The sequence below is a fragment of the Hypomesus nipponensis genome, chromosome 14, assembly GCF_054491055.1.
Source record: "Hypomesus nipponensis isolate SF chromosome 14, ASM5449105v1, whole genome shotgun sequence".
In the NCBI taxonomy this organism is placed as follows: Eukaryota; Metazoa; Chordata; class Actinopteri; order Osmeriformes; family Osmeridae; genus Hypomesus; species Hypomesus nipponensis.
Genome location: NC_140374.1, coordinates 21,757,359 through 21,785,316, shown reverse-complemented (window position 1 = coordinate 21,785,316; position 27,958 = coordinate 21,757,359). Strand labels below are relative to the sequence as shown.

Here is a 27,958-nt window from a genome sequence, read left to right as displayed (position 1 = left end):
CCCCCCCTCCCCCTGCACCCCCTCCCTCCCCCTGCACCCCTGAGGGTGGGGAGGCTGAGGGTGGGGAGGCTGAGGGTGGGTGAGGCTGAGGGTGGGGGCTCAGAGCAGAGGCTGAGGGCTCAGAGCAGAGGCTGAAGGTGGGGAGGCTGAGGCTGAGGGTGGGGAGGCTGAGGGTGGGGGCTCAGAGCAGAGGCTGAGGGTGGGGGCTCAGAGCAGAGGCTGAGGGCTCAGAGCAGAGGCTGAGGGTGGGTACATTCAGGGCATTCAGAACATGTGGGAAAGCAAGGCTTGACAGGCTTCTTAACAACTAATTTACCTCATTATAATTGACTTCACAGAAGTCGTGGTGTTTCAAAAGGACACAGTGCTCTATGCTCAGACTGCTAATAGAGGTTTTCTGTCACGTTCATGTGAGACCATTATAGAGTGCGCCAATCAATGCCTGCCAATCAATACCACTTCAGCAACCTACGGTAGTATACAAGTGCATCGACCAAGTAAACTCGTTTGTGCATTTCCTATGAATAATAACATTTTAAAAAGCAGTAAACTAAAAGGTTATAAGATCTGTGCTGAAAACAGTCAAATAAAACAAGCATATATCACAGTCTAATATGTCAGGAATGCAAGCATGGACCCAAAAGCAGACTCCAAAAGATGTGTCTTTCCATCTTTTATTGGAAGCAGAAAATAACATACAAAAGTAGATTGTCAAAAAGGCATGACTCTCACTCTGTGGCAGGTCAGAGAAAAACTAAGCACAGAACAAAAAATCCAAACCACTTGAAAAGCACAGAACAAACAAGGCACAGGTGAAAACAATATGTCATAATGAGAACCGATTAACAGAACCAAAACCAAGAACACAGTGAGGGCCTCTGGTGGCCAACAAAGGGTCACAACCCTGACAGTAATATCACAATTAAGAACATTTAAAACATTGAATGTGTCTGTAGTGCTTATTCAAGGCCCACAGGATAATGTCTCCATGTCAACAATCTCAAACCTGGCAACCCAAGTCTTCAGTACAGATCTATGAAGGGTTTCGGGTAGTTGAACATCAGATAGTCCATGTAATAGAAGTCATAGGCCCTCTGCCTCTCGGTCGAGTTCAACTGTGCAAAGTAGCGCTGGGTAATTCTGGCGGAGGTTCTCTCCGCATCAGGGTTCCTGTCTTTGAAAGGGGGGAAGGTGAGGTTGCTGGGTGCTCCGACACTACGCAACAAGAAGTTGGCCTCATCCTGAAGGCTCTCGAACTTCCCGATGAAGTCGTACTTGAGCAGGCAGGGGCTGCACAGTTGGCTGACGGGCTCCCAGTGGATGTCCATGCCCACCGGCCTCCGCACATCCAGCAGGTACTGGACGAACTCCCGGAAGGTCACCCCGGCGCCTGTCCTCAGGGCGGTGCGGGACGCGTTGGCACGGTAACGGGAGATGATTGGCCGGCCAAACACCGGGTGGTAGTAGGAGTTGGGGCTCTCGAACTTGTCCCTGAACGCCGACACCAGGCGTTCAAACGGCTCGCGGACAAACAGCACCTTGGTGTAGAGGCGGAGCCTCTGGGCGATGCCCGCAGCGTCGTACGCGTCCAGCCGGCGCAGACGGTTGGCGTAGTGGACGTCGTCGTGGGCGATGCCGTGGGTGGAGGTGGCGCTGCCGTCCAGCACCATCAGAACACGCTTCCAGTTGGAACAGCCGGCCTTCGGAACCTCACAGTACAGCAGGCCGGACTTGTCCTCCACAAACACCCGCGCCACCTGCCGGCCAGACGCCTGGGTCACCCTGGGGTGGTACTGAGCACACACCTTCCGCAGGACCTGTCGCCGGCTCTCCTGGCTCCGAGCCAGAACCTGCTGCTGTTGATCCTCCTCCCCTGAAGGGGCGCCGCTCTTTAGCAGCAGCTTCCTGTGGCGTCTGGTGATGGGTAGTTTTGTGTTTTTGTCTTCAGAGTTTAAGACGGATGGGCCAGGTAGCAGCTGGGAGGCAGTGGGTTGTCTGGGGAGGGGAGGTATGGAGGGTCTGGTCTCCACCTCTGGTCCATCTCTGATGCCACCCAAGCCAGGGTCAGAACTCTCCATCCCTGCTCGATCCACATCCTGGTCCTGGGGGGCAGAGCAAGTCCAACACATGAACGGGTACAAAAGCGTGATTCATCCAAATTCCACAAGATGGTGCCATTTCATTGTTTTTATTAGGCTACAGCTTGCAAAGAAGCTTACCTTCTGAACTGGCCATCTCGGAGCCCCCACAAACTTTGCACCTGGAGACAGCAAGAGAAAGGAAGAAAATAATTGAACAGGATGAGAGAAAAACTCTCTCACATGAATCAAGAACAGCTTTCTGAACACAGAACATATGATGTGCCTTTGCTCGGTGACTGTAACCGTTGACATTTGCTTGCACAGAGAGAAAGTTTGAAGCTGTCGTACGCATAACTCAGTTAATATTCTCCTGTCCTGATTAAAGATGTGCGGACACAGCTGAGATGAAAATCTTGTTATAGACGGTGCTGCCGGGAGATGACTGGAGATGAGGTTTTGATCAAAAGAGCAGGTGTGTGTGAAAAAGACGAGAACGAGAAAGAAAGAGAGGGTATGTGTTTGCGAGTTTAAAGAGATTGAGTCACCAAGATGACAGATGTGGAAGGATTCCTACACCCTCCTGGGCTGGTCATTGGTAAAACATGACTCGAGCACAGAACATTTACATTTGAAGTTTTGTTCTTTTAACCAAAACTTAAATCCAATGAGGCAAACAGAAAACCTTGATGAACCTTTAGCTTAGCAACCAACTCCACATTTTTTAAACTGCTCATTGTAATTTTGTCCCGGTTACGAAAAACATTTCCATGTGTGGAAAAACAAATGACAAGCAGAACAGGAACAGAAATCATTACAGCGTCAAATATCCATAAGCGCTGACTCTGCCTAATGCAGTCAGCGTCATCTGGCCAGGTTCTGGCCCAGGACAACACAAGGAGGTGCAAAGCACTGACACAAGAACAGCATAATACTAATACTATGTATGCCATCATTTATTTGGCATTGCTGCTAATGGTAGTCCATCTTGAGTGTTTTGAATATCTTATTACTTTGCAAACAAACACTCCAAACATCAAATATTGACAAAATGATGTGAGGTTGTATTGCTGCCCCAGACACCCAGTCACTGAGCTTCTCTCCTGGATTGTGTGGCCTGTTGATGGACATCCAAGCCTTCACACACTCAGCAGAGAGGCTAGACTGTTCCTGCTGCCTGGATGGCTGAGAGACTGGAGGTCATTTACAACCCTGACCCCATATTTACTGCAGTGTCTTTGCTCTGTATCTGATGCATTTCTGCTCTCTCTCTCTCTCTCTCTCTCTCTCTCTCTCTCTCTCTCTACTTTCTATCTGCTCTCTCTCTCTCTCTCTCTCTCTCTCTCTCTCTCTCTTTGCTCTCTGTCGCTCTCTCTTTGCTCGCTCTCTCTCTCTCTCTCTCTCTCTCTCTCTCTCTCTCTCTCTCTTTGCTCTCTGTCGCTCTCTCTTTGCTCGCTCTCTCTCTCTCTCTCTCTCTCTCTCTCTCTCTCTCTTTCTTTGCTGTGTGTCTTTGCTGTGCGTCACTGCTGCTCTGCTCTGTGTTCAGAAAATGAGAACCAAGGCTGAGGTGCACGCCATTGTTGACAATGCTCAACAGGAGCCGCCGGATACTACACAACTCTCTCACCCACACACACACACCCACCCACACACACCCACACACACCCACACACACAAGTACACACAAGTACACGCACAGGCTTCAGCAGAGCTCCTGCTTCATGTGTTAGTGTGCTGTAGCATCCAGATGGCCTCACAGCAGACCACCACAAGGTTAGAAAACTCGAGCTGTGATGTCACAGGAAAGACGCGACAAACCACTACGTCGCCGCCCATTATTTCAGCTCATCGTCGATGGCAACGTTGCGTGGGCGACTGAGCTTGACACGTTTCAGGAAAAGGGAGGCTGGAAATAGAGAGACTGCGTATGAGGATGGATGTTAGAGGAACTATTCTGGGACGGCTAAATCGAGGTGTGAAAGCGAGGCGGACGCCAGCAGTGTAGAGACAGGAGCTGAGCGTGTGTGACTGTTACAGTACAGTTCAATGACCACTGTCTTTGATTGTTTCTGTTTCTATTTCAGAGAGACGTAACCATGACACCTGCTGCCTTCCAGAATCCTCCCCCCCCCCATTCCCCCTCCCTTTCTTCCTCGGTGCCAAGAATCATTCACAAGCTCCAGCCTACACCTGCCAACTTACTTGTCCTGTCTCTACGGAACACATTAAGAGCAAAAACATTATGCTCCAAAATTAGAGGTATGCGCACACCTAGAGACCCCCTCCCCCCACCACCGCGCTTCCTTCCCCTCCCTTCTCCAGGTGGAACAGAGGAGGGAGTTGGGGGAGGTAGGGGGGTTAGGGGAAGGGGGGGTGTGTAGAGTGACAGCATGTGTCAGCAGGGCCGACAGGAGGCCCGTGTGGATGCCATCACAGTGATCCACACGGAGCCTCTGCCCATCGATCACATGCCAGAGCACGCTGCTCCTGACGGGGGCGACTTGGACAGGAGGACCGAGTAGATCTGGAGAAGAGAAAGGAGACACGAAGGAGAGAGGGGAGAGGGAGGGGAGTGAGGAAGGAGAGAGGGGAGAGGGAGGAGAGTGAGGAAGGAGAGAGGGGAGAGGGAGGGGAGGGGGAGGAGAGTGAGGAAGGAGAGAGGGGAGAGGGAGGGGAGGGGGAGGAGAGTGAGGAAGGAGAGAGGGGAGAGAGGGAGAGTGAGGAAGGAGACAGGGGAGAGGGAGGGGAGGGGGAGGAGAGCGAGGAAGGAGTGAGGGGAGAGAGGGGAGAGTGAGGAAGGAGACAGGGGAGAGGGAGGGGAGGGGGAGGAGAGTGAGGAAGGAGAGAGGGGAGAGGGAGGGGAGGGGAGTGAGGAAGGAGAGAGGGGAGAGGGAGGAGAGTGAGGAAGGAGAGAGGGGAGAGGGAGGGGAGTGAGGAAGGAGAGAGGGAGAGGGAGGAGAGTGAGGAAGGAGAGAGGGGAGAGAGGGGAGAGGAAGGAGAGAGGGGAAAGTGAGGGGAGAGGAAGGAGAGACAAAAGAGAGAGGGGAAAGGGAGGGGAGAGGGAGGAGAGAGAGGAAGGAGAGAGGGCCCTGCTGTGCTGAAGGAACAATTATTTAGCAGCCAAACGGCAGATTTAGACCTGAATCTGTTGGGGTTAATCTGTCTCATCCACACTTTACAAGCACCTCCATCCTGACTCATCATTTCTCTGACAAACTGGAAACTGGATAACTAAACAGCTGAGGTGCACAAACAAACAAACAAACAAACAAACAAACAAAGCAAGATTGTGCAGAGACACAGGTGTGCTTCCTGACATGTGACCCTGCTGAAGGCGTTCCCCACGCCAGGAGCCTGATCTCTTTCCACACCGCCAACTTAGAGCTTTGCACCTGTTCCAACCAACCACAGCTGAGGCCAGGAGCCTGGGAATGCTACAGGCTAATGATAGCACAGGAGTACTGAGTCTCTGTCTCTCTCTCTCTCTCTGTCTCTCTCTCTGTCTCTGTCTCTCTCTGTCTCTCTCTCTCTGTCTCTCTCTCTCTCCGTCTGTCTGTCTGTCTGTCTCTGTCTCTCTCTCTGTCTCTGTCTCTCTCTCTGTCTCTCTCTCTCTCTGTCTCTCTCTCCCTCTCCGTCTGTCTGTCTGTCTGTCTCTCTGTCTCTCTCTGTCTCTGTCTCTCTCTCTCTGTCTCTCTCTCTCTCTCTCTCTCTCTCTCTCTCTCTCTCTGTCTCTCTCTCTCTCTCTCTCTCTCTCTCTCTGTCTCTCTCTTATGTTGTGGAAACCAAGGAGGTCAGAGTGAGGTGTGACCTCACATAACTAGAATCTATCCACAACCAGGGACATGGTCAGCACAAAAAGCCTTTTATTAACAAAAATCTATTCATGAGATTCAGTTTCAAAAGAGCCCAACTTCAGTTCCTCCTTGAATGAGGGAATTCCTCAGCTCACAGGGGTCCTGTGTAGGGCTCAGCTCACAGGGGTCCTGTGTAGGGCTCAGCTCACAGGGGTCCTGTGTAGGGCTCAGTTCACAGGGGTCCTGTGTAGGGCTCAGTTCACAGGGGTCCTGTGTAGGGCTCAGTTCACAGGGGTCCTGTGTAGGGCTCAGTTCACAGGGGTCCTGTGTAGGGCTCAGCTCACAGGGGTCCTGTGTAGGGCTCAGTTCACAGGGGTCCTGTGTAGGGCTCAGTTCAGGCGACAAAGAACAGTGCAAACGGACAGCTGTAATTTGCTGGATTCCAGCTCTCACCCATTCGGCACCAGCTTTGTACTCAAACTCCTCAAGTCTGACGCTGGTCAGCCTTTATCTGCCGCTCCCTGAGCAACTGACGAGGGGCAGCTGTGCTCCTCGCTAGCTGACTGTGGAGCGGGGAGAGGTCAAACCCGGCCTGGATAACCTGTTCCAGGGCTGGTCTGGGTCATCTGTTCCAGGGCTGGTCTGGGTCATCTGTTCCAGGGCTGGTCTGGAGTGCCGTCGGCTCTGTTACCGGACTCTTGCTGCTTCCGAGCTCATGGGTTGCCATAGGTCAAGGTCAAGGTAGATTCATTTCGTACCCGTAGGTAAAATTGTTTTACAGATAAATAGTAGTGTGTCTATAAACAATATTGAACGCAGGAACACAGGCACTTCTATTTACACGGATAAACAGGATTGACATTCAGGTATCTCAGTAAATCCTATCAGAACTGAAGCGATTGTAATGTCTAGTGCAGTCAAATGAATAATCACAAATGCAGTATTCTTGGTGAAAAGCAGTGACCTATCAAAATGCCAATTCATTTTTAAATGGATCAACAAAGTAACTTTGACACGGACATATGCCTCAAGAGGAACAATTCTTCAATACTTCTAACCTCCATCACACAAACAAGAGAGACAGAAATTCTAAAAGTTATTGCGCATTCATATAAATATATGTATTCTCTGCATATTGTTAGGATGACAACATGCCATACGGTAACTTATGTGATACTGGACCACTGTAGAGACCTCTCATGTCATACTGGACCACTGTAGAGACCTCTCATGTCATACTGGATTCCATGGAATTCCAGTAACCAACACTGGTTGAAACTACTGACACGATCGTCACTATGACAGGAACTCATAAGAGAAAAATAGTTTGGATGTTAGAGGCGCCACATGAGAAACATGTACAGCAGCTGCAAGTCAGGTAAGTGAACATGACAGAACAGTGTGAAAGATTCAGAGAGTTGCTTAATAGGGATGAATCTTTCTGCGTTTAACGTGAGTAAGAAATCCATAAAATTCCTGCTCGTAAATCATACATACACGTGTCAGATCCTGTTAATATAGGGAGCATGAAAGCCTACTTCCTCAGTTTAGACACAAACACACAGACTCCTTTAATGTCTCAGTCCTTCGGGTGTTGATCTGCTGAAGTTGGTCTCATTGCTGCAATTTTCTTAGCGTCAGCAACTACCAATAAAAAGGATCCAAAGTTATGTTGCACCATACAGAAATACATTTGCTACAATTCCCAAACCAGATGGTAATCAGGGTTATTGTTACGCTTGCAAACAAGCAGTAAGTATCACACCAATGGGGACAAGATGGATTTCAGATTTTCCTTTCGAGACGTCTGCTCTTCTGGCAGAGGAACTTCCTGTCACAAACAGATAGTGTGTCTCCAGTGTTAGCGGGGTGTCAGTGTTTAACATGACCCAGAACAGGTATCCTACAGTCACATGTATGTGCATGCCTGTACGTGTGCACGTGTGTACCACGCACTATAATGCCTGTGCTGTGTTTGTTGACATGCCGGGCCTTTCCTTCTGCTATCGTTACAAAGTTGTCTCTGAGCTTATGTTCCCCAGACCCTCTATTCCATCTCTCTGAGTCAACTCGTTAACTCTGCACTGAGCGGGAAACATTGTGACAGGTTTGCTCGCTCACCAGCGAGTGGTGGAAGCCTTTCAAGTCACACTGAAACGTTTTGAAATATTCATAACGGTTCCATCAATAAAAGATAACCTTCCGCGAGGTTGAAAGGGGGAGTCCAGGGAGGAGGTGGGAGAGAGAGTCAGGGAGGAGGTGGAGAGGTGAGGAGATAACAGCTGGCTTTCACTGACCGCATTTTCCCAGTACCCCAGAGACTTGCCCATTACCAGATCAACCAGGGGCATGATAGGCTGAAAACCATCCCGGCTGGCCTGCCAAGTTGTAAGCTCTGATGCTGGTAGCACTTAGAAACGAGATGTAACTTCATTTATCAGTAACATGCATGTCCACAGTCATGCTCATTGATTCATCAGTTTTCATGTAAGAAGTTTTAAGTGGATCCAAAGGAAAAATAGTTCCTGAAATCCATTGTTCTTCTGCTAGTCCCAAGTGAAGCATAAACAAGACTCTTGAATGGATCCAGTACTTCCTCAGTAGCAGCTCTAATAACTCTCGCAGTATGCAGATGAGATGCTAATATTCATAAACCCACAGTGACCTTTTATCCTGTTGCGTTGCACATCTAACTAGTCTACTGACCTTGGGCAGGTCGTCCTTCTGTGGTTGTGAATGAGAATCATCCGCAGCTGCAGACGCCATGGCGTCCTCCCACCTTCTGTCTTCCTCCAACCCCCCGCCCTGTCTAGACTGTCCTGGCAGAGCCTTCAGTTCAAGGTGTCTGTGTGTCGTGACACCTTGTTGATGCTGTGTGCTTCATCACTCTGCCTCCATGACAGGTCTCAGTGTCTTCTTGGCAGAGAGCTGTCTTTGCCAAGCCTTCCCAGAATGCACTTCAGTCTCTGGCGCTCAGCCCTCATAACTTCCCCCTGCTCTCACTCCCCTCTCTGTTTTTCCTTCCCTCATTGTTCACTGATGGGGCTCCTTCTGGAACTTTCTGTTCAGAAGTAGTCAGCCTGGTGTCTGAGCTCCGGATTTGATAGAAGCTCTGCTCTGACTGAATGGTGTCAATGTTACCAGGTTTGGAACTTGCAGGTGTACGTGCTTTCAGTGTCTATGCTGTTCTTGTAAGTGTTCACATATACACACACCTATACAAATACACACACACAAACACACACGCAGACACACACAAGCAGACACGCACACACAACTCACATACACATACACACACACACAAGCAGACGCACCCAAACAACTCACATACACACAATCCACACAAGCAGACACGCACACAAAACTCACATGCACATGCACACACACTCGAACACAAAAACACAATCCCTGTTCTCCTTCCTGTATAATTCATCTGGTTGTGTTATTCATAGGGCTGTGGTTGAGTCTATTCAAGGCAACAACAAGCGAGATGATACGATGCTGGGATCTGGGAGCACAAAAACAAGCTGATAAATAAAACAGCAGGGAGGGATCCATCTGTTTAGGTAAACCAGCGCATGATTACTGATAAAACACATGACGCCATCCCGCCAGCTCAGCCTTCTAAAGGTTTGAGACGGACACAGAGGTACAGTGATCTCTGAGTGAGGGGACAGGACACCTACATCTGATCCAGCCACATCTGGACATGAGCCCTTGTTAGGAGGTGATCCATGTTAGTCGCTTCCTCTGTGGGCGGTCCTAATGCCGAGGCTCAGTGTTTGGTCACTCTGCAACCCCCCCAGGCTCCCAGAGACTGGGCAGGTGCTGTGGGAGGGAGGCTGAGAGGAGGGAGGCTGAGAGGAGGGAGGCTGTGGGAGGGAGGCTGAGGGAGGCTGAGAGGAGGGAGGCTGCGAGGAGGGAGGCTGAGAAGAGGGAGGCTGAGAGAGGAGGGAGGCTGAGAAGAGGGAGGCTGCGAGGAGGGAGGCTGTGGGAGGGAGGCTGAGGGAGGCTGAGAGGAGGGAGGCTGCGAGGAGGGAGGCTGTGGGAGGGAGGCTGAGAGGAGGGAGGCTGAGGGAGGCTGAGGGAGGCTGAGGGAGGCTGAGGGAGGCTGAGAGGAGGGAGGCTGCGAGGAGGGAGGCTGAGAGGAGGGAGGCTGAGAGAGGAGGGAGGCTGAGAGGAGGGAGGCTGAGAGAGGAGGGAGGCTGAGAAGAGGGAGGCTGCGAGGAGGGAGGCTGTGGGAGGGAGGCTGAGGGGAGGGAGGCTGAGGGGAGGGAGGCTGAGGGGAGGGAGGCTGAGAGGAGGGAGGCTGAGAGGAGGGAGGCTGAGAGGAGGGAGGCTGAGAGGAGGGAGGCTGAGGGACTTGATGACGATGTGGCATGGGTCACATTTACTTGACGGTTTGGGTTGTTGCTACAGGATTGTTGTTGTTGCAAAACAGATTCTATTTCTGTACATGTTGCATGAAGCTATTAACATAACACCGACACAATGTGACCCTGTGTTCATTGTAACTTGCAATAATCATTGTAATCATCACTCAAAGAATATACAATAATAATATATTGTAGATTGGAATACTGTAGTGTGTCCTCTTATCACCAGAAGAACATACTGCAGTATTGGGTATGTAGTTTGGAATAAACTTTTGTATGGAGTTTACTGAGGCATGGAATATACTGTGTTATGGGGTATTTCTGTAGCATGGAATATAATGTGAATATATTGTAGTATGAATATACTACAATATATCATCACCTCATGGAAACATTGTCAGTCTTGCAACCAAAAACAACATGTTTATGAATGTCTGCCCAGATATGATAAAGAAGACACTTAAAATTATCTTCTAAGCCAGGGGATTCTGAACCCATGGATTGTGATTTAAAATCACTACATGTCTCTAATGGTTCTGTGATGGCTAAATTAGGGATCCCGTAGGTCCATCAAAAAAACAGACTTTCTGACCTATTCACTCATAAAAACCACAATAAATACATTACATTTTCTATCTAGTGTCAGAGAGGTGAAAGAGGCAATTAAGGCGGTAGGAAGTCTTTTAGCTTGATAGGCTGTCAGCATGAGATAATGTTTCGTGGTTCAACGGACACTAATGCATCCAAGCCCATGAATCTCTGTGTGATGTTCTGGGACTTTAGGAATCTGACAGTCTAAATAGTGTGAGATGAGTGATGCTGAACATGCAGAGTAATAACTAGAATACATTATTGTGACAAGCAAAACACCAGGGACAGCATTAAGATGGGGTATTTGGCAGAATCACCAATGCAAGTGAATCACTAGAAAGCAAATGTTTACGTTAGCCTCAACCAATCACCAAAGGTTCAAAGTTCAAGCTTATGAATAGACATTCATTTAGCAGATGCTGTCGTCCAAACCAAGGAGATGAACAGAGTCTGTGGATGGCCCCATGCTGACTCCAGTACTCTGTGACAGAGTCTGTGGATGGCCCCATGCTGACTCCAGTACTCTGTGACAGAGTCTGTGGATGGCCCCATGCTGACTCCAGTACTCTGTGACAGAGTCTGTGGATGGCCCCATGCTGACTCCAGTACTCTGTGACAGAGTCTGTGGATGGCCCCATGCTGACTCCAGTACTCTGTGACAGAGTCTGTGGATGGCCCCATGCTGACTCCAGTACTCTGTGACAGAGTCTGTGGATGGCCCCATGCTGACTCCAGTACTCTGTGACAGAGTCTGTGGATGGCCCCATGCTGACTCCAGTACTCTGTGACAGAGTCTGTGGATGGCCCCATGCTGACTCCAGTACTCTGTTTCAGGTGTGTTCCAGGTGTACCGTGTGTCTTTAAGGAGCAGCAGAAAACAACTCATTCTTATTCCAGACATAAAGACTGCAGCTCCTCTCTCCATATGGTGGCTCATCTCATCTTTTACACCAACGACACTTAAAATGAAGCCGTAAAAGTTCTGCAGAACTAGCTGCATTGTTTATGCAGGTTTGCCATATGTTCATCAGAATAAGAATCAGAAAGGGTTTTAATTTCCATCAAAGTTTGCAGAGACAAGGAATGTATATGGCAAGAGGGCGCATACATTCAACAAATAGGAGTAAATCTTAGATTAAGTGGTGTTTAAACAAGTCTAACTATACTATACAAAAGGTGCAGTCTAATTAACTAATACTAACTAATACTAAGGGGAGAGGTATGTAGAATAAAATTCATCTAATTCCTCATTCAAGTAATCTGAGATCACTTCCAGCATAATACCGTACGTTGTCCCTTCTATAAGAGTGTTGGAAATTAGTGGGAAGGTCCTATGACTTAAGTGTAGTGTATGTTTTACCGTAAAAATATTTAGAGCAGGTAAGACTGATTTACAGAGTTTTAATCTGCTTTAAAAATGTAATTACTAACGAATACTTTTGCACGATTGTGTAGAAATGTTCTCAACATTTAAGTTAAATGTTTTGGTATTTTGTGTCTGTAACGCCAGAGCCTTCTGCAGCTAATTGGCTGCCACGCTCAGCATCCCCAGAGTATTAGGACAATCGGCTACACCTGTGTCTTGTTTAGTTTTAGTATTTAAGTGTCTGTTGGTGGTTTGTCCGGTGCGAAGTCTTGATCTAGTTTTGCAGTTCAGTCCGAGCCTTGTTGAGTAAACGTCTACTGTTGCTGACCTTAGTTTTGTTCAAAGTTTTTGGATCTCCTGTATTGCCCGGTCTGCCGTGTACCGAACCTTGCCTGTCTGACCATTCTAATAAATCTGTGATCTGAGCTTGGATCCAACCCCGTCTGGTATATCATTACAGTGTCATTGTATTTTGTCTGTTTTTCCTACTTCCTCTCCTTGCCTGCTGCAGATCTCTCCTTGGAGACTGTGTTGTTCTCCCCCCAGGGGGGGTATCTTACAGTAATATCAAAACATTTGAAGGCTTGAACGTGCTGTGACAAGCGTGCATGAAGACAATCACAGTATTTAAGTGATTAGGAACAACATGTTCTCTGTCGATGGCTGCAGCTGACTCTGCAGTAGTTATAACTGTTTGTTATATACTTTGATATTACTGTGCTTTTCAACTATTCAGCTTCTCGTTGCAATTAGTACTTTGAGTGCCAGGCAAACTTATTTGAGATGAAACTCCTCATGCATTCAATAACACATAACAACAGCAGCAGTGCAGCCATCCCCAGCCTCATAGTCACTAAATCCAGTCAGATTCATTATCTATCTCTTGGGTGCGAGCTTGCCAAACCACAACAGGGTGGGAATCCATTTCAACAAAGCCAGAGCCACAAAGCACTCCCAGCGCCAGGAAATGCATAAATCATTGGTTTACACTGTGAATCACTATCATGACACATTCTATAATCGTATATGAACACATCCTGTCATAGTCATTAACACAACAGTCAAGGATTATTAGAGGGAGGACAATTTATTACTAGAAAATAGGGTTAGGAATAGGAATGGGAGAATAGATGCTCTCGGGTGGTGATGCAAATTCAAAACACCACTGAAATCCAGAGACAGAGGGTCCTATAGAGACAGACAGAGGCTCCTATAGAGACAGACAGAGGCTCCTATAGAGACAGACAGAGGGTCCTATAGAGACAGACAGAGGGTCCTATAGAGACAGACAGAGCCTCCTATAGAGACAGACAGAGGCTCCTATAGAGACAGACAGAGGCTCCTATAGAGACAGACAGAGGATCCTATAGAGACAGACAGAGGCTCCTATAGAGACAGACAGAGGCTCCTATAGAGACAGACAGAGGCTCCTATAGAGACAGACAGAGGCTCCTATAGAGACAGACAGAGGCTCCTATAGAGACAGACAGAGGCTCCTATAGAGACAGACAGAGGCTCCTATAGAGACAGATAGAGGCTCCTATAGAGACAGGTAGAGACACTCTCCTGTGGGTCACCCTCTCTCCCATCTCTCTATAGTCTCTCTGTCTTGGGCTGAGCTGCACTTACCCTGTATGTGAGCGAGGAATATTAATGAGATCTCTGCATCTGAGCTTGAGCAAAACCCTTCCCTCTCTGGCTGGACTGTGAGTACATTCAGTGTAGCAGTTTATTAGACAAGTGTCCTTTCTTCTGTTCTGATCTTCAACACTCTTTTTTCACCCGAATTTGTCAAATCATGAGGTTGCTTTGTTCACCGTGCAGGGGATGCAACTAACGCCTCAGCTCAACACGCCAACTGATTTAGATTCATACAGTCCAAAACACAGGAAATAGACATGTAAAGGCCACGATGCCTACTGCAAAACAACCATCCAGCACAGTGACAGGTGATGTCTGGCCAATTAGCTTGCGCTTGGTGTAACGCAGGAAGTGGAACTAGGCAGCCAGTTGTCTGTGTTTCCCCTCCCCCCCCCCTCCCCTCCCCTCCTTCCCCCCCCCCCCCCCCCCCCTCTGCTTGAGAATGGGAGAGGGCGTGAGGAGATGAGGAGAGAAGTCTGAATCCTCAGAATGTTTCCCCGCTGACATCACAATGTTCCATTCTGTGTCTGCGGGCGTGAGGTTGTTCCCAGTCCATGCTAATGGACCTGAGAGACTGCTCATCTACCACTCGGATAAAAGAGTCTGCATAATGAATAAAATGTCAATGAAGTTCATTGCTCTGGATGACCTTGTGACCCCTTCTTATCTTTCTAGGAGGAGGAAGGTTCCACGTCTCTGTTGCGCTCCTGAACTTTGACCCCAGTCTAAGAAGATCAGCTCCCTCCTCTGAAGATTACTGCATGGTTCAGATGTGGTTTAATTACTACACACTAATTTCAATATGTAGTGAGGAGAGACACAACACTCGATTTCCTTTGTGTGAGCGAAGGGCACATCTTTCAAAGGCATCAAACCAACATGAACCCATAACCTTGTATAGATGAAGGAAACTCCAGTTCATTCTAATCAAACGCTACTCCTCGATTCTCAGCGAGAGCCCAGGAGCTCAGTGCAGTCTCATGAAGACCACTTCCTCCCAAGGTGATGACCTTGTGTTAGTGCTGACTCAATGCCCATATGGTAAGAATGGGAGTACAGTAAGGCTTCTGTCAGCAGGAGTTAGGCCGTGAAGCAAGATGGAAGTGTTAGTGAGATGGAATATATTTTTAAAAGCCTGTTTAAATAGTCTCCCCAGGGGTCTCTTTATTTGCTGTGGAAAAAGACTGAATTATCGACATATATAATACAAGCGTGTGCACCAATAGCTAACACATGGTGTGATTGAACATGACAGATTTATCATCATTCGTCATCCTCATTCATTCTGCAACTGTAATGTGTGCCTGCAAAACACCCTTGCATCTCGAATTGGGGATCATTCATAATTTGTGTTTCGTTAGTCATGCAAATTGTCACACACACACACACACAACAGCATAACCATTGGAGTTGGTTCATTACTGTAACTCAACTTCCCTTGGTCTCCCCCAAACATGGGGACTGTCTGTTGTGTGCCCAGAGAGAAAGCAACATCTGCTTGCCGTGTAGGAGCCATGCCATAATGCACTGTGAAGCCCATTGTCTGCCCACCGCTATTTGTACCGATGATGTCACACTCCAGGACAGAAAGGGTTCTGTACTGGAACAGAGAACGTGTTGTCCAAGTAGCACTGTTAGGCATGTGTCTGTTAGTCCACGAAGCGTTAAGGATAACAAGTCACTGACATTGAACATATTGATTGTGGATTAGCTAAATAGTCTCACAGTTACTCAGTTATGTGCTGCAACACATCCACAACAGTATACATGCTGCAGCACATCCACAACATTATTGATGCTGCAACACATCCACAACAGTACAGATGCTGCAGCACGTCCACAAATATTTCATGACAGAGAATCAGAAATTAACTTTCGAGGTTAACTGAGCAGACAAGTCGACTCGGCATGGATACGATTGGTGCGTAGAAAAGAGTAGGCCCTGAATTCAGGCTCCAACAGGTATAGAACAGTAGAATGTGTTTAAAACACACAGCAGGCAGGCACTAGCAGCCTCACCCCAGAAATAACCTTGACAGGGAACTAACAGCTTGGACTCAAAATTAATTAAGACGAAATAAGAGCCAATGAAAATGTCAACTGAGGTATTTCTATTGAGCGAACACATCCTCATTGTGAAGAGACAGAGGCAGCTTGGGTAATGGTGTTCGTCCCCCGCGGGTAGTCTACCCCAGAGTGGACCACCAACAGAGAACATGAATTAAACCTCCCACTTGAAATTAACTTGTCGTGACGTATTTTTGTTTTGAATTTCTCACATGGCATTAGGTCACTTCAGACGTAAAACCTGGCACACAGGGTGCAAACGAGGGGGAGAAAGGAAAGGAAGGCTTTTTTGTGATTAAATATGAGTTTTTATTTAGCAGACTCACCTCAGTTTAAAGCAGTGTTGAAAGAGGCCTGGAACTAAACTGGCACTATCTCACAGGCATTCTAGCGATTGGAGGAAGTTGAGCAGGCAGAGGAAATAATAATACAGGGACCCTATTCACAATGGTTCAGATGGAAATACGCTGTGAATATATATGATATATATATATATATATATATATATATATATATATATATCTTAAAATGCTGAATGGAAATCTAGTTATAAACAAAAAAGGTTTTTAGGACCATGCCTCTCAGTCTAGGAGGGGTTAAGTGGCAGTTAAAATGGCGGGTTGCAGAGTAAGCAAAGCAGAGGGATCGAGTTTCACACATCTGAAACAGAGATGTGATTGGTTCAATTAACGAAAAAACAATGTGGAACAGCGTGAGTTACTGTTGCTCTGGGTAACCTCATCCAGCACTCTGCCCCAACCTCCCAGAGAACGGGAATCAATAAGAAGCTAATCAATTAGCGTTAGGAAAGTGTGGGAAGCCCAAACAGATGAGGAGGCTAGTGAAGAGGCCTGACAGACCCCAGCCGGTCTACGCTTCACAGTGGACAGGCTTTAGGTACTGAAGGGCTTGAGCCCTCTGCATGGATGTACCAGGGTCAACATGACCCCCCCACCCTCCCCACACACACATACACACACACCCTCTCACACACACCCTGCTGCTAGCTTTGTTAATCTCCTGAGCAAAACAAGACGAATGATTTCAGAAGGCACAGCACCAGTGTCAGGTGCCACTGTCTTGGCCACGCTCGGGGTGGTAACCTGCTGTGGAGGCTGATGAGAGAGACTGGATATCAGATTCCCAGAATACTACTATATATACTATATCTACTACATAGAAAAAATGATCACGATGGTCTCAAGACCATCTCATTCCTGCAGACTGTCGGGAAGTCAACCTTTGTGGTCAGTAATTCAAACAGGGAAGCGACAGACGTCTCTGCACCAGCTCCTCTGCGATGTACTGACCTGTGATGTACTGACCAGCGGTGTACTGACCTGTGATGTACTGACCTGCAGTGTACTGACCTGTGATGTACTGACCTGTGATGCACTGACCTGTGATGTACTGACCTGTAATGTACTGACCTGTGATGTACTAACCTGCGGTGTACTGACCTGTGATGTACTGACCTGTGATGTACTAACCTGCGGTGTACTGACCTGTGATGTACTGACCTGCGGTGTACTGACCTGCGGTGTGCAGCAGCATCTCAGACATGTCCTGCAGGTGCACGAGGAGCAGCAGGGAGCCGGCCACCAGCAGCAGCAGGAGCCACAGGGAGCAGTAGAGGGAGCGGGGCAGCTTCATGGTGAGAAGCCTCCTGCTGCCACACGGGGCTCCCACAGTCCTACACTCCACCGCGGGCATCCCTCCACGGCCCTGGCCTGGGAACCTGGGGACAGGAGAGAGGAACCACACTCTAGGTGAGTTTACTGTAGGAGAGATTAGGACCAAGCTGGAGATGAAAGGTATATGGACCAGTGACAATTAGACTATTTTACTGTTGTTGCTATGCAAAGAAGTAAGTATAAAGTCAGTATGTATGTATATGTGTGTGTGTGTGTGTGTGTGTGTGTCTGTCTGTCTGTCTGTCTGTCTGTCTGTCTGTCTGTCTGTCTATCTATCTATCTATCTATCTATCTATCTATCTAAGATATATATATATATATATAAGATAGACATCTAGTTAACTATCTAGCAATTTTTTTTGTGTGAGAGTGTTTGTGTGTGGACGTGTGCTTCTGTGTGTGTGTGTGTGCTTCTGTGTGTGTGTGTGTGTGTGTGTGTGTGCTTCTGTGTGTGTGTGTGTGTGTGTGAGTGTGCTTCTGTGTGTGTGTGTGTGTGTGTGTGCTTCTGTGTGTGTGTGTGTGTGTGCTTCTGTGTGTGTGTGTGTGTGTGTGTGCTTCTGTCTGTGTGTGTGTGTGTGTGCGTGTGTTTATTGCTCAGGAACCCCTGAAGAGTTTGCTGCAGCTTGCTGTTCCCCAGAGACAGGAAGACGCATCTGTCTCTGGCGCACGGTCAAACACACACAGCAGGTGTTACTGGCAACACAGATCAGCTGTTCAGGTAGGGCCACGCACACACACACACACACACACACCCACACACACACCCACGCACACACACACACACACACACACACACACGCACACACACACACGCACACACACACGCACACGCACACACACACACACACACACACCCACACACACACACACACACACGCACACACACGATTGCATAAAGAAACACACATAATCAGCCGACAAACAGAAACACACTTCCAACCATGTGCTCATTTACTGGTTGGGGAATGAGAGTGAAGGTAGATGATGCTGGGCGGCCCGACAGTAACCTCGCCCTTCATCTGCTCTGGTGTGTCGGCTGTTGATTGCTTTTCCTTGAAAGGCAACTGCAACTTTCCTCAAGGGGTGATTGTTTTCCCCTCTCTAATCTACCCTTTGGTACTGAAAATGATGGGTTGAATATTACCATTCTAATCTGTTAGGTGTCTAGTTTGTATGCCAGTTGCAGGCATCCATATTGATCTACTCAATAGGGACCGATATAATTACAACAGTGACATTTTGTATTATCAAAGCAGATTCATTGAACCGCAATGTGTAACCCTGATCTGATATCTCAAATCAATACCTTTTACAATGCTGACTGGTCACATTAGATTTCTCACAGCTGTTCATCTGCGTTCAGCATGTGGGTTTACAGTTTACGTTAAGGTTAATTACATTAACTACCATGTAACTTCATAGCAATATCTATAGTAAGCATATCAATGTAGCTACGTGGTAGTTAAAATAACACGTATGTAAAGCGTTGTTATGTAGTTAAATGGCTGTTACTGTGTCCTTCATGTTAAGGGTTGCTACGTAGTTGGTAGTTAATGGAACCTTAACGCTAACTTTTGCTGTGTAGTTTTAGGGTGGTTAATGTACCCTTAATGCAATATATATGCATATATACACAAACACACAAACTAAATGCCTACACTTAGAATGCTTGCACAAAAGAATATTCACCTTACAAGGGATTTTTGTCCAAATCTGGCTTGTTCTATCTCAAAAGGGCTTGCCATTTTCAGTAATCAGAGGTGTGATTATATAACATGATAATTATACCCTGACTCCAATAATTTGTACTTGAAGAAAGGAACGTATGGTGCTAAAGAACAATTGTTGTGATTGTGAAAGCATTTCCCTCCTCCGACAGCTTTTGATTATTAACACTGCTTTCAACGAAGACACATTGTTCATCGTGTTCATAGTTCATATACTAGTCCCTTGACTTCCTACAACAAATGTTTTGTTGCTGCTGTGGAAACTACAGGACCAGGAATCTTATTTGCACATTTAAAACGGTGCCAGCTATGCAACCTCTCTAATTTGATTTAAAAACTAAAACCTTTTTCCTATTGGTCAATCATAATTGTATTTAGGTATTGAATAACAAATCAGATGACAGACATCAAACCATCCAGGGAAACCCAAACCTGTCTCAGCACCAGGACTGTTAGCAGTGGAAAGTGTATTTCCTGCCCGCTCGTTTTGATCGAGTTTAAACTCTGGTGGAAGCGACTTTTATCAGATCGGCCAAGAATGCCGTATCCTGCTCAGAGTTCCCGTGGATACAGGATCACCATGACAGATGGAGAACTCACACTGAGATCAATAGCTGTCAGCACACACCACTGGACAGGCTGCCTGAGAAACTACAGACAATCATAGCTCTCTCAGAGAGAGAGTGATGGAGGCGTCATCCGCCATTACGCACAGCAGCAACACATAGCACCCCGAGGTGGAACAAACACACTGAAATAGGAAACAAAAATATTGAAGCGTCCAAAATGTGTCAATATTGTGACTACAATGCGATGAGCCCCCTACAAATAGAGTTTAGTGAGAGACCCTGGTTCTATTACGGAGCGGTTCTACTGGTGACTCTAAATGGTATGTGGACTGCCAGACATCCACTTTATGTGTTGGGTACATCTATACATCCATATCAAAAAGTACTAAAACAGCTAAAAATACACCAACAATCTGCTGAAGGTGGAGTGTTGTGATGGAAGGTCCCTTGTTGACTGGTCATAAAACCAGCCATACTGGAAGAGAACAATAAAATCGCACAGATATTTTGTTCTTTGCAACACGCCGATTCTGCTCTTCTCGGCCAATGAAATCAACATCTAACCTTTATAATACATGTTTAGCTCCAAACCATGCAGAGGATGCAGAGCACAGCAGAAGCCAACATAAGATTATTTGTTTCATCAGAGATTATCAGGGATTTAATCTCCTGTGTGGACCTCAGAGAAGTGTGTGCTGTGCCCTTTACTGTGGTGGAGGTATGACACTTCTCAACCCTCGTGATTAAGGGATTATATCTCTGATGTTGTGATAGAGATGCATGCTTTTCTTGTGCCTCTCCCATTATTGATCTATCTTCTCCAGCAGTATTATAACAGGATTATGCAGCCATGTGTTAACCCTAACCCGAGAACTGAGATTGACCGAAAGTAATCATTCAAGAGAATCGGTGAAACCTTGCGATACGAAACAACCGACCTAAACTGAAGGCATCAGTCATCGTCGCTTTTGAGACGCGAGACTCTGTTTCCATTTCCCTTTAAATAACACTGCAATGTCGTTACTAAGGAAATATTTCACCTGATCCTTCACTTGAACTCTGAAGAAACCGATCAACGTTTCAACCAAAACTTTTCTCTCTATTGTGAGATAGTCCAGCGTCAATACGACCCATTTTCCTTGTATTCAGGGTCTTGATTGCTTTGCTTCCATCCAATAAAAAGGCTTTCAAAGGGAGCCATAGTTCCTTCTATTCAGCCACAAGGACCTCTTTCAGTGCCTCCTTCAGAAAAACGTGAGGATATTTCTTACTGTGAAACATGGGCTATTCACTGGATTTTATAATCCAATGAGAAATAATGAGGATTTATTAATACTGTTTGACACAGGCCTGTCAGCAATATTCAGTAACTGAACCCTTAAATGGTAAAAAGCCTAACACATGGTTGTAATCAGTGGAATTTTTACATGACGGTAATGGACCCAAGAAACTATAGGCCTACAATAACCTCTTTGTGTACATTTGTTTTGCACAAACGGGAATGCCAATTGCTAATTATGTTGTTGCTTTTTAGCACAAATCAACAAATGACTGTTCGTTAAAACACCAGTGGAGAGAGTTACTGAGGTGAGCCGCGATAAAAAGCTCTGCAACTTTATGTGTCTATTCTCCAAGGAAGCCTGCTGTATCCATTAGCCGCGATGCTAAAACATGGAGCTAAAAGATGCATGGCTGATCCCAGCCCTACGTCCTTAGAGTGGAAGAATCCCATCATGCCCATCTCTCCACAAACACACATTCCAATTGCTTGTCCATCCCAAGAGGGAAAGTAAACAAACCCGAACGACAGTAAAGGTCACCGTAAGAGGGGTGTCCTCAGGGGGGAAGGAGGAAGAGACTAAAACCTGTTTCAGAAAGTCAGGTGATCATTTGGATGTCATATTAATGGTCCCCACCCTTGAAATAACAGCCCTTTGTGGCCTATTTGACGTCTCCAATGCAAAGTAAGGGAGTGTGGTTTTTCTCATTAGCCGGGTTCGGAAGCATTGTATTTCCTCGGAGACTGAGTTTAAGGTCAGATGGTCTCGGTGGTAATTGAATCTTTATACCTGATTCAGTCAGCACCGCGGCAGAGAACACTGAAATACTGTACCATATTAAGATCTAGGCTGTGGTGATTAAGCTTAAGAGCATTTTTATGGGCATTTTGATAACCCTACAGTAGGCTACTGCTAAGCTACTCCCTATCATGCAGCCGATTTAATAAAGGAGGAAGTAGACCAGTCATAGTGGAAGACGTATCAGCTGGTGACAAATCACTTGACATCGTGACAGGCTGTCAGGTTGTTTCTGAGACAGCTGACAGAGTTTAGTAAGTTTAGTGTAGGCAGTGTGTGTGCTGAGAGTGGGTGTGCGTCAGTGTTGTGCACGTTCATACCTCTCATGAACTCGTTCAAAGTTCAGTTCATACAAGTAAATATGAATCGTTCAAGTTCATAGTTCACCATTTAAATTCTGAACGCGTTCATAGTTCAGTTCATTTCATAGTTTTAATGTGGAAAGTGAGAATGAAAGACTTAACTTGTTTTTAACACTTAGATGCGTGAGTTCTTGAGCAAGCGACCCCATTATCGTCCATTCAAACTCGCCAACGTTCCAGACCCCATTATCGTCCAAAACCGTTTCTTCTGTTAATTTCTTAAAGAAGATATGCAGCAGCAACGAAAGAAGTTAACTCATCAATGAGTACACATCTTACATTGCTGCACACCAAATTACAGCTTCTTATATCTTGTGTGTGTGTGTGTGTGTGTCTTGCGGGCTTTGGGAGCGCAGTGCACAGATTCTCAGCCCAGGGCTACGAGGTGCACAGGACAACTATTTATAGCTGAGCAGAGAAATAATTCAGTGTGATCACAGAGCAGGGTCTTCACCTCCTCTGACAGAGGAGGTGAGGAGGACGGAACAGATGAACCCCCCTCTTCCTTCTCTCTACCCATCAGCAGGTGTGACAGGTGGGATATGATAGCTGTTTGAAGCATGATGGCTCCATCCCTCTGTGAACAGTCACAGATTAACACTGGAGACATGCATGTCTTCCTTCTGAAAGCCCGACAGGCAATCCAGGAAATATCAAGAACACTGTATACACATGTAATATCCTTGAACTGTTTACTGTTCAGATATTCAGTTTATGTTTATATTTAATGAGCCAATATAGGATTTCCTTTTCACCAAATTAATAGCAGCCTCTTCATGTCACACTGACGTCATTTGATATTAGGTGGCACCACAGGATGGTTTTCATCCCTACTTACTAATTAAAGTAAAGTTGAACGTTTTTAAAGTGCTTTAACCTTATATTGGTTTCAAACTCATGTTTAAACCAAAATAACTCGCATGGTACAGTACTAGGTTGTCTGGTCGTCATGGTACTACTTGCTTCCTTGTCATGTTTGGCTGCAGTCTCATCACGAAGTTTCATACGACGCCCAGTACAGGATTGGGATGTTCCGTTATTGATAATTGAAATGGACTAAATGTTTTTGTCTAAATTAGGCCTAGTTAACGAGAATACATAACATATGATGCAAAGTTAATACCCCGATAGAAGCAAACTCTGGTGAGTAGGCTAGCCTACTGTTCGACCTTGTAAAACTATTTTGATGTGGCAAGTTGGCAAAATGTCCGCATCTATTTGGTTGAATCAAGTCAAGATCAACCGTTACAACACTGTATGAAAAGACATTTATAACGTATTCAAATATTAATTTACTAACCTCAGAAGAAATCACCATTTGGCTTGAGAACTGAAGAGATTCCTTCTCCCGTCGGAAGTGAATGTTCTGCTCTTGTTCGCGGTTATAGAATTCTACGTATTAGAATACAGACAACTCTTCAAACGTAGGCCTAGACTATTTGACAATGAAAATAATACATTTCATTAAGTCATCCGTCAGTTCACAGTAGTAGCAACATAGAGAGCCCAATTTCATCGGTGTGAGACGATAGATAAAGATCGACGGTGACAGGGAGCGCATACCGCTGTAGCCAAGGCGATTTGCCAAATGTGACTAGAGCGCAGAGCGCGCTGCAACTCCCTGCTTTTATTTCTACGCGCGACGTCCCCAGCAGTCCCGTGGGAAGTGATGCCGCTGGTACTGCTGTTGCCGCTAAGCAACTGTTACAATAATAGCTAGAGCTTCAAACGACTGCAAACCACAGGTAGACTATTGTTCATATCTCGGTTGGTCGACCGATTACTGCACATTTTGACAATTGAAACAAATAAATAATAATAGGCTAAATGAAAATAGGCTGCTATAGCCTAGCGCGCATGGGTGACACGAGTGAAAAGTTACCAATATATTCTTCAAACTAAATGCACCAAATATGCAACGAAACCGCCGTACCAATAAGGGCCACTCAAGATCGGAATAAGATCAGAATAGTGTTCTAAGATCGATGACAGGTTGGTCTACATGGAGTGACTGTTTCTTTTAGAATGTTATTTGTTTCAGTCAGAGTGGATAACTACTGATGTAGTGGATACTTCATGGGGATGACTTAAAGAATAAATAATATCAGGGGTATAGGCTATTTTTCGATTTAGCAAGTGACCGATCATAACCTTACCTGAGCTCGCGCAGCAGATAGGCTCGGGGTTGCCCTCTGGTGGTCTGGTGTGGTAGTCACAAACTCAAACACTGAAACACAGTTGTCTAAGCAGAGATGGCAGAAGTACAGACATCCTTCACTCAAGTAGAAGTACAGACACTCATGTTTGAACAAGATCTGGTAAAAGTCGAAGTGCTGACTACACATTTTCACTCAAGTAGTATGGGCTCTGACATACACTTAATCAGAAATTAGCCATTCCCGAACCTTTTCCACTTTGAGAGCCCATTTCAATCCGCAAGTCATGTGTTCCCTATGGATAATGTCATGAAACATGACTTTCTCAGTTTCCAACAACAATCTGGGAACGGAAGAGCTCGCCCTCACATAGATCTCTTCCGTTTCAGGATTTTTGTTAGAAACTGAGAAAGTCGTGTTACATGACACTGTCCATAGGGAACACATATGACAGAGACATACCAATTATTTGCGTGAGTTTACATTAACATCACTGTTCTCTCACAGTGAAAGAAGAGGATTAGATAGGAAGAGAGGGGAGAACAAAGAAGCCTTTATCTAGATTAAAGCAGAGCATCCAAAAGAGTCAGATGGCTGAGCGGTGAGGGAGTCGGGCTAGTAATCAGAAGGTTGCCGGATCAATTCCCCACCGTGCAACACAACCTTGGGGGGAATGTCCCTGTACTTACTGTAAGTCGCTCTGGATAAGAGCATCTGCTAAATGACTAAATGTAAATCCTACAATAGAGTACAGTAGAGTCCTCATAAAGTATACTCATCAATGTTGCAAATGTTTTTATTTAAACCTTTCAAAAATAATTTTTGAAACCCTTTTTTTTTTACTTAAAAAAAATGGAGTGTGGAGCTGAAGCCTAAGATGTGTCAGGCATCAGGCGATGGTGTGCTCTGGAAGAGGTGCTTCATTGGGATGGCAGGGTGGAGGGCAGGGTGGAGGGCAGGGTGGAGGGCAGGGTGGAGGTGAGGGTGGAGGGCAGGGTGGAGGGCAGGGTGGAGGTGAGGCAGACGCCCCAGCCTCGGGGCTTCTCTGGGGACACAGTCACTGTGAACACCCAGTTACCCCACACTCATGCAGGAAACAAGCAGAATAGTTTCTAGTTTTATAGTGTCCAAACTTTCGACAGGTACTGTATATTGTTCCTCTGAAGATTAAATTGTCTTTTCTAATCTTCCAAAGTGTTGGAAATCCTTTAAGGTTATGAATGCAAAGCAGAAACAGTCAGCCAGTGGGGTCTTAAGAAACCATGTTTATTACATATAGAACAATAGTAAAAATGTAACAATCAAAAGTAACGTTTTTTTATACACATAATGCAGAAAATGTTAATAGTGTACCCAAAAATGCATAACCACATGAAGCAATATGTTGAAAGTAAATCTACTGGTCAGAAATGCCCCTACAGAGCAATGTTAAGTAACTGTACAGCATTGGCTCGTACAGCATCATGATCTTAGAACTACTGAGTTTTTACCCCTAACTCCATGGCTCCAATCCCTAACTCCATGGCCCCAAACCTCAAGTCTCATTTACACCATCTACAGATGATCCTACCTGTATGTTGGAGTTGGGGGACTGCTCTGTTACCCTCCCTGTCTTTCTCCAGCAAGCCAGCTGTCTAACGCGGGACAGGTAGAACATGGGCCCGATGTAGGTGCCAAAGTTTGGGGACATCCAGAGGAACTGCAGGACGGAGCACTGAGCTGGATTGACATTTCTCTGGGAGTAGATAATGGATAAATGAGGCACTAGGGCCACCAAGGGCGTGTACGCCACAGCAGCTGGCAGCATCACCACCAGAATGTTCTTCACAACCTTCCTCTTCAGAGGCACTCCGTCCTGCGGACCTTCACCAGGACCCTTCCCCCACAGCACCCAGACCATCCGCGCCAGGCACAGAAGCATGACCATGAACAGGACAGAGGTGGTCACGGCCAGATACAAAACCATATTGAAGACACCCAGGTAATAGGCCAGCAGGACCACGGCCAGAGTGAGCAGCCAGGCCAGTACACACACGGCGCTGCGGTACTCTCGCCTGCGCAGTCTGAGGTACGCTACGGGGTGCGCGGCCGCCAGGTAACGCTCCACGCACATGCACGCTAGCAGCAGCGGGCAGCCGAACAGGTTGAGGATAGAGGCGGCGTCAGCGAGCATCATGGTCTTCACAGGGGCGTCTGGGTACAGGATGTTGTAAATGTTCAGCGGTAGACAGAGGCAGTACAGGATGTCCATAAGGGAGAGGTTGAAGCCCAGCACCTCGGAGGCCGACAGAGCCCTCCTGGGGCTTAGAAGGAGCCACGCCAGGCCCACGTTGGCTGTCAGGCCAGTCAGCAGGATGAAGATTTTGAATCCCAGGAGCAAGTTGGTATTGTTGTTAACAATGCACTCATGTATTTTCTCAACCAATATCTCTGAGAGGAAGCATGAGAAAGGCGGACACTCAAAGTCCAACAGGAAGAAGTTCCAGCCGTCTGTAGAGTGGCTGGACGATGTGTTTCCTGAAGATGTGATGTTAATGGAGGGGCCGAGGTTGAAGGCCATTATGTGTAGTTTGGGAAGAAATCAAGCAGAGCTTCCTGTGTGAAAGGTGTCAGAAAACAATGTTAGTTAGACACGGCAGGGTGTGTCGCTCATCAAGTGCTTGGAACTCTCTGTCACTGAATCTTAATGAATGTACCAAGAGTAGTCATTAATTTTGTTTGTTCACTGAAACAAAAATAATTACCTATTACAAATTAAAACAGACAAATTGTCAAAGAGAATTTAAACATACCATACAAAAAAAATGTATTGCACAACTGAAGATCAATAAAAAGAGCAATAAGCTAAACGTCCATACTATTCAACATCAAAACAATGTTAAGATGAGTTTATTTCCTATTTTGTCTATATTTGAGAGATAAACTAAGTTGTGAAGGAACTCACCACTTCAGGTAGATGATGATGCACGTCTAAGGATCTCTGTGATTATAGTGTCTGGCTGCTGCTACCCTTACTCAAGATGATAATTTGACAGACAAAGAGACCAAGCAGTTTGCATTCTCCAGTGATGGTCCAGTGGATCTGTGAGTAATGAATGCGGCGGAATTTCAAGGTTTGATGGGATTTCATTCTCGTCGTTTTTACAAGTGAACAAACACTTACATGCAAATGTTCCATGGAAAAGAAAACTTTGTGGTCAGGTGAGCTCCTGTTGACATTTGTCAACACCTTTCTCATGCATCTCTATTTACCATAATGTAAATGATCTTGGGTCCAAATGTTTGGCAGTCTCCCTCAGAATGGTGTCAGTGTCCAGCTGGATGTTGGTGCCTTTATACATCATGTTGTATGTTTATTGGTAACAGGTTATAACAGAACATGAAAAGCACCAGGTAATACTGGTTATACTTTTATAAATAGGTATACTTTCATAAATAGCTTTTATTGATATTATTATT

At 46.2% G+C, this 27,958-nt stretch overlaps 2 protein-coding genes across 4 annotated transcripts; both read right to left on the bottom strand.

Moving 5' to 3' along the window:
* Positions 1 to 660: 660 nt before the first annotated feature.
* On the bottom strand, positions 661 to 23,932 carry LOC146259190 (carbohydrate sulfotransferase 8-like). 3 transcript variants are annotated; one of them, XM_084673157.1, is made up of 4 exons: positions 23,644 to 23,932; positions 17,434 to 17,651; positions 2,220 to 2,260; positions 661 to 2,102 (listed from the first exon to the last, which is right to left on the bottom strand). In XM_084673157.1, exons 2-4 carry the CDS (start codon positions 17,624 to 17,626, stop codon positions 1,023 to 1,025), a joined length of 1,314 nt encoding a protein of 437 aa, XP_084529283.1. In that variant the 5' UTR covers positions 17,627 to 17,651; positions 23,644 to 23,932; the 3' UTR covers positions 661 to 1,022. The 3 variants fall into 3 exon arrangements, with proteins under 3 accessions (XP_084529283.1, XP_084529284.1, XP_084529285.1); XM_084673158.1 differs by having other exon boundaries at positions 17,449 to 17,651; XM_084673159.1 differs by lacking the exon at positions 23,644 to 23,932 and adding an exon at positions 6,326 to 7,516 and having other exon boundaries at positions 17,449 to 17,519.
* A 2,101-nt stretch (positions 23,933 to 26,033) lies between these two features.
* Positions 26,034 to 27,948, bottom strand: LOC146259189 (P2Y purinoceptor 1). Its single transcript, XM_084671899.1, has 3 exons — positions 27,752 to 27,948; positions 27,444 to 27,581; positions 26,034 to 27,094 (listed from the first exon to the last, which is right to left on the bottom strand). Exon 3 carries the CDS (start codon positions 27,057 to 27,059, stop codon positions 26,034 to 26,036), a length of 1,026 nt encoding a protein of 341 aa, XP_084528025.1. The 5' UTR covers positions 27,060 to 27,094; positions 27,444 to 27,581; positions 27,752 to 27,948.
* Positions 27,949 to 27,958: the final 10 nt, after the last annotated feature.

Coding starts and splice junctions, on each gene's coding strand:
- LOC146259189 (XM_084671899.1), bottom strand. CDS start 27,059: ATGGCCTTCAACCTCGGCCCCTCCATTAACATCACATCTTCAGGAAAC.
- LOC146259190 (XM_084673157.1), bottom strand. CDS start 17,626: ATGCCCGCGGTGGAGTGTAGGACTGTGGGAGCCCCGTGTGGCAGCAGG. Junction 2,261..17,433: donor CGCAGGTCAGTACACCGCAG/GTCAGTACATCA, acceptor TGCTGTCTCCAG/GTGCAAAGTTTGTGGGGGCT. Junction 2,103..2,219: donor CGAGATGGCCAGTTCAGAAG/GTAAGCTTCTTT, acceptor TCTGCCCCCCAG/GACCAGGATGTGGATCGAGC.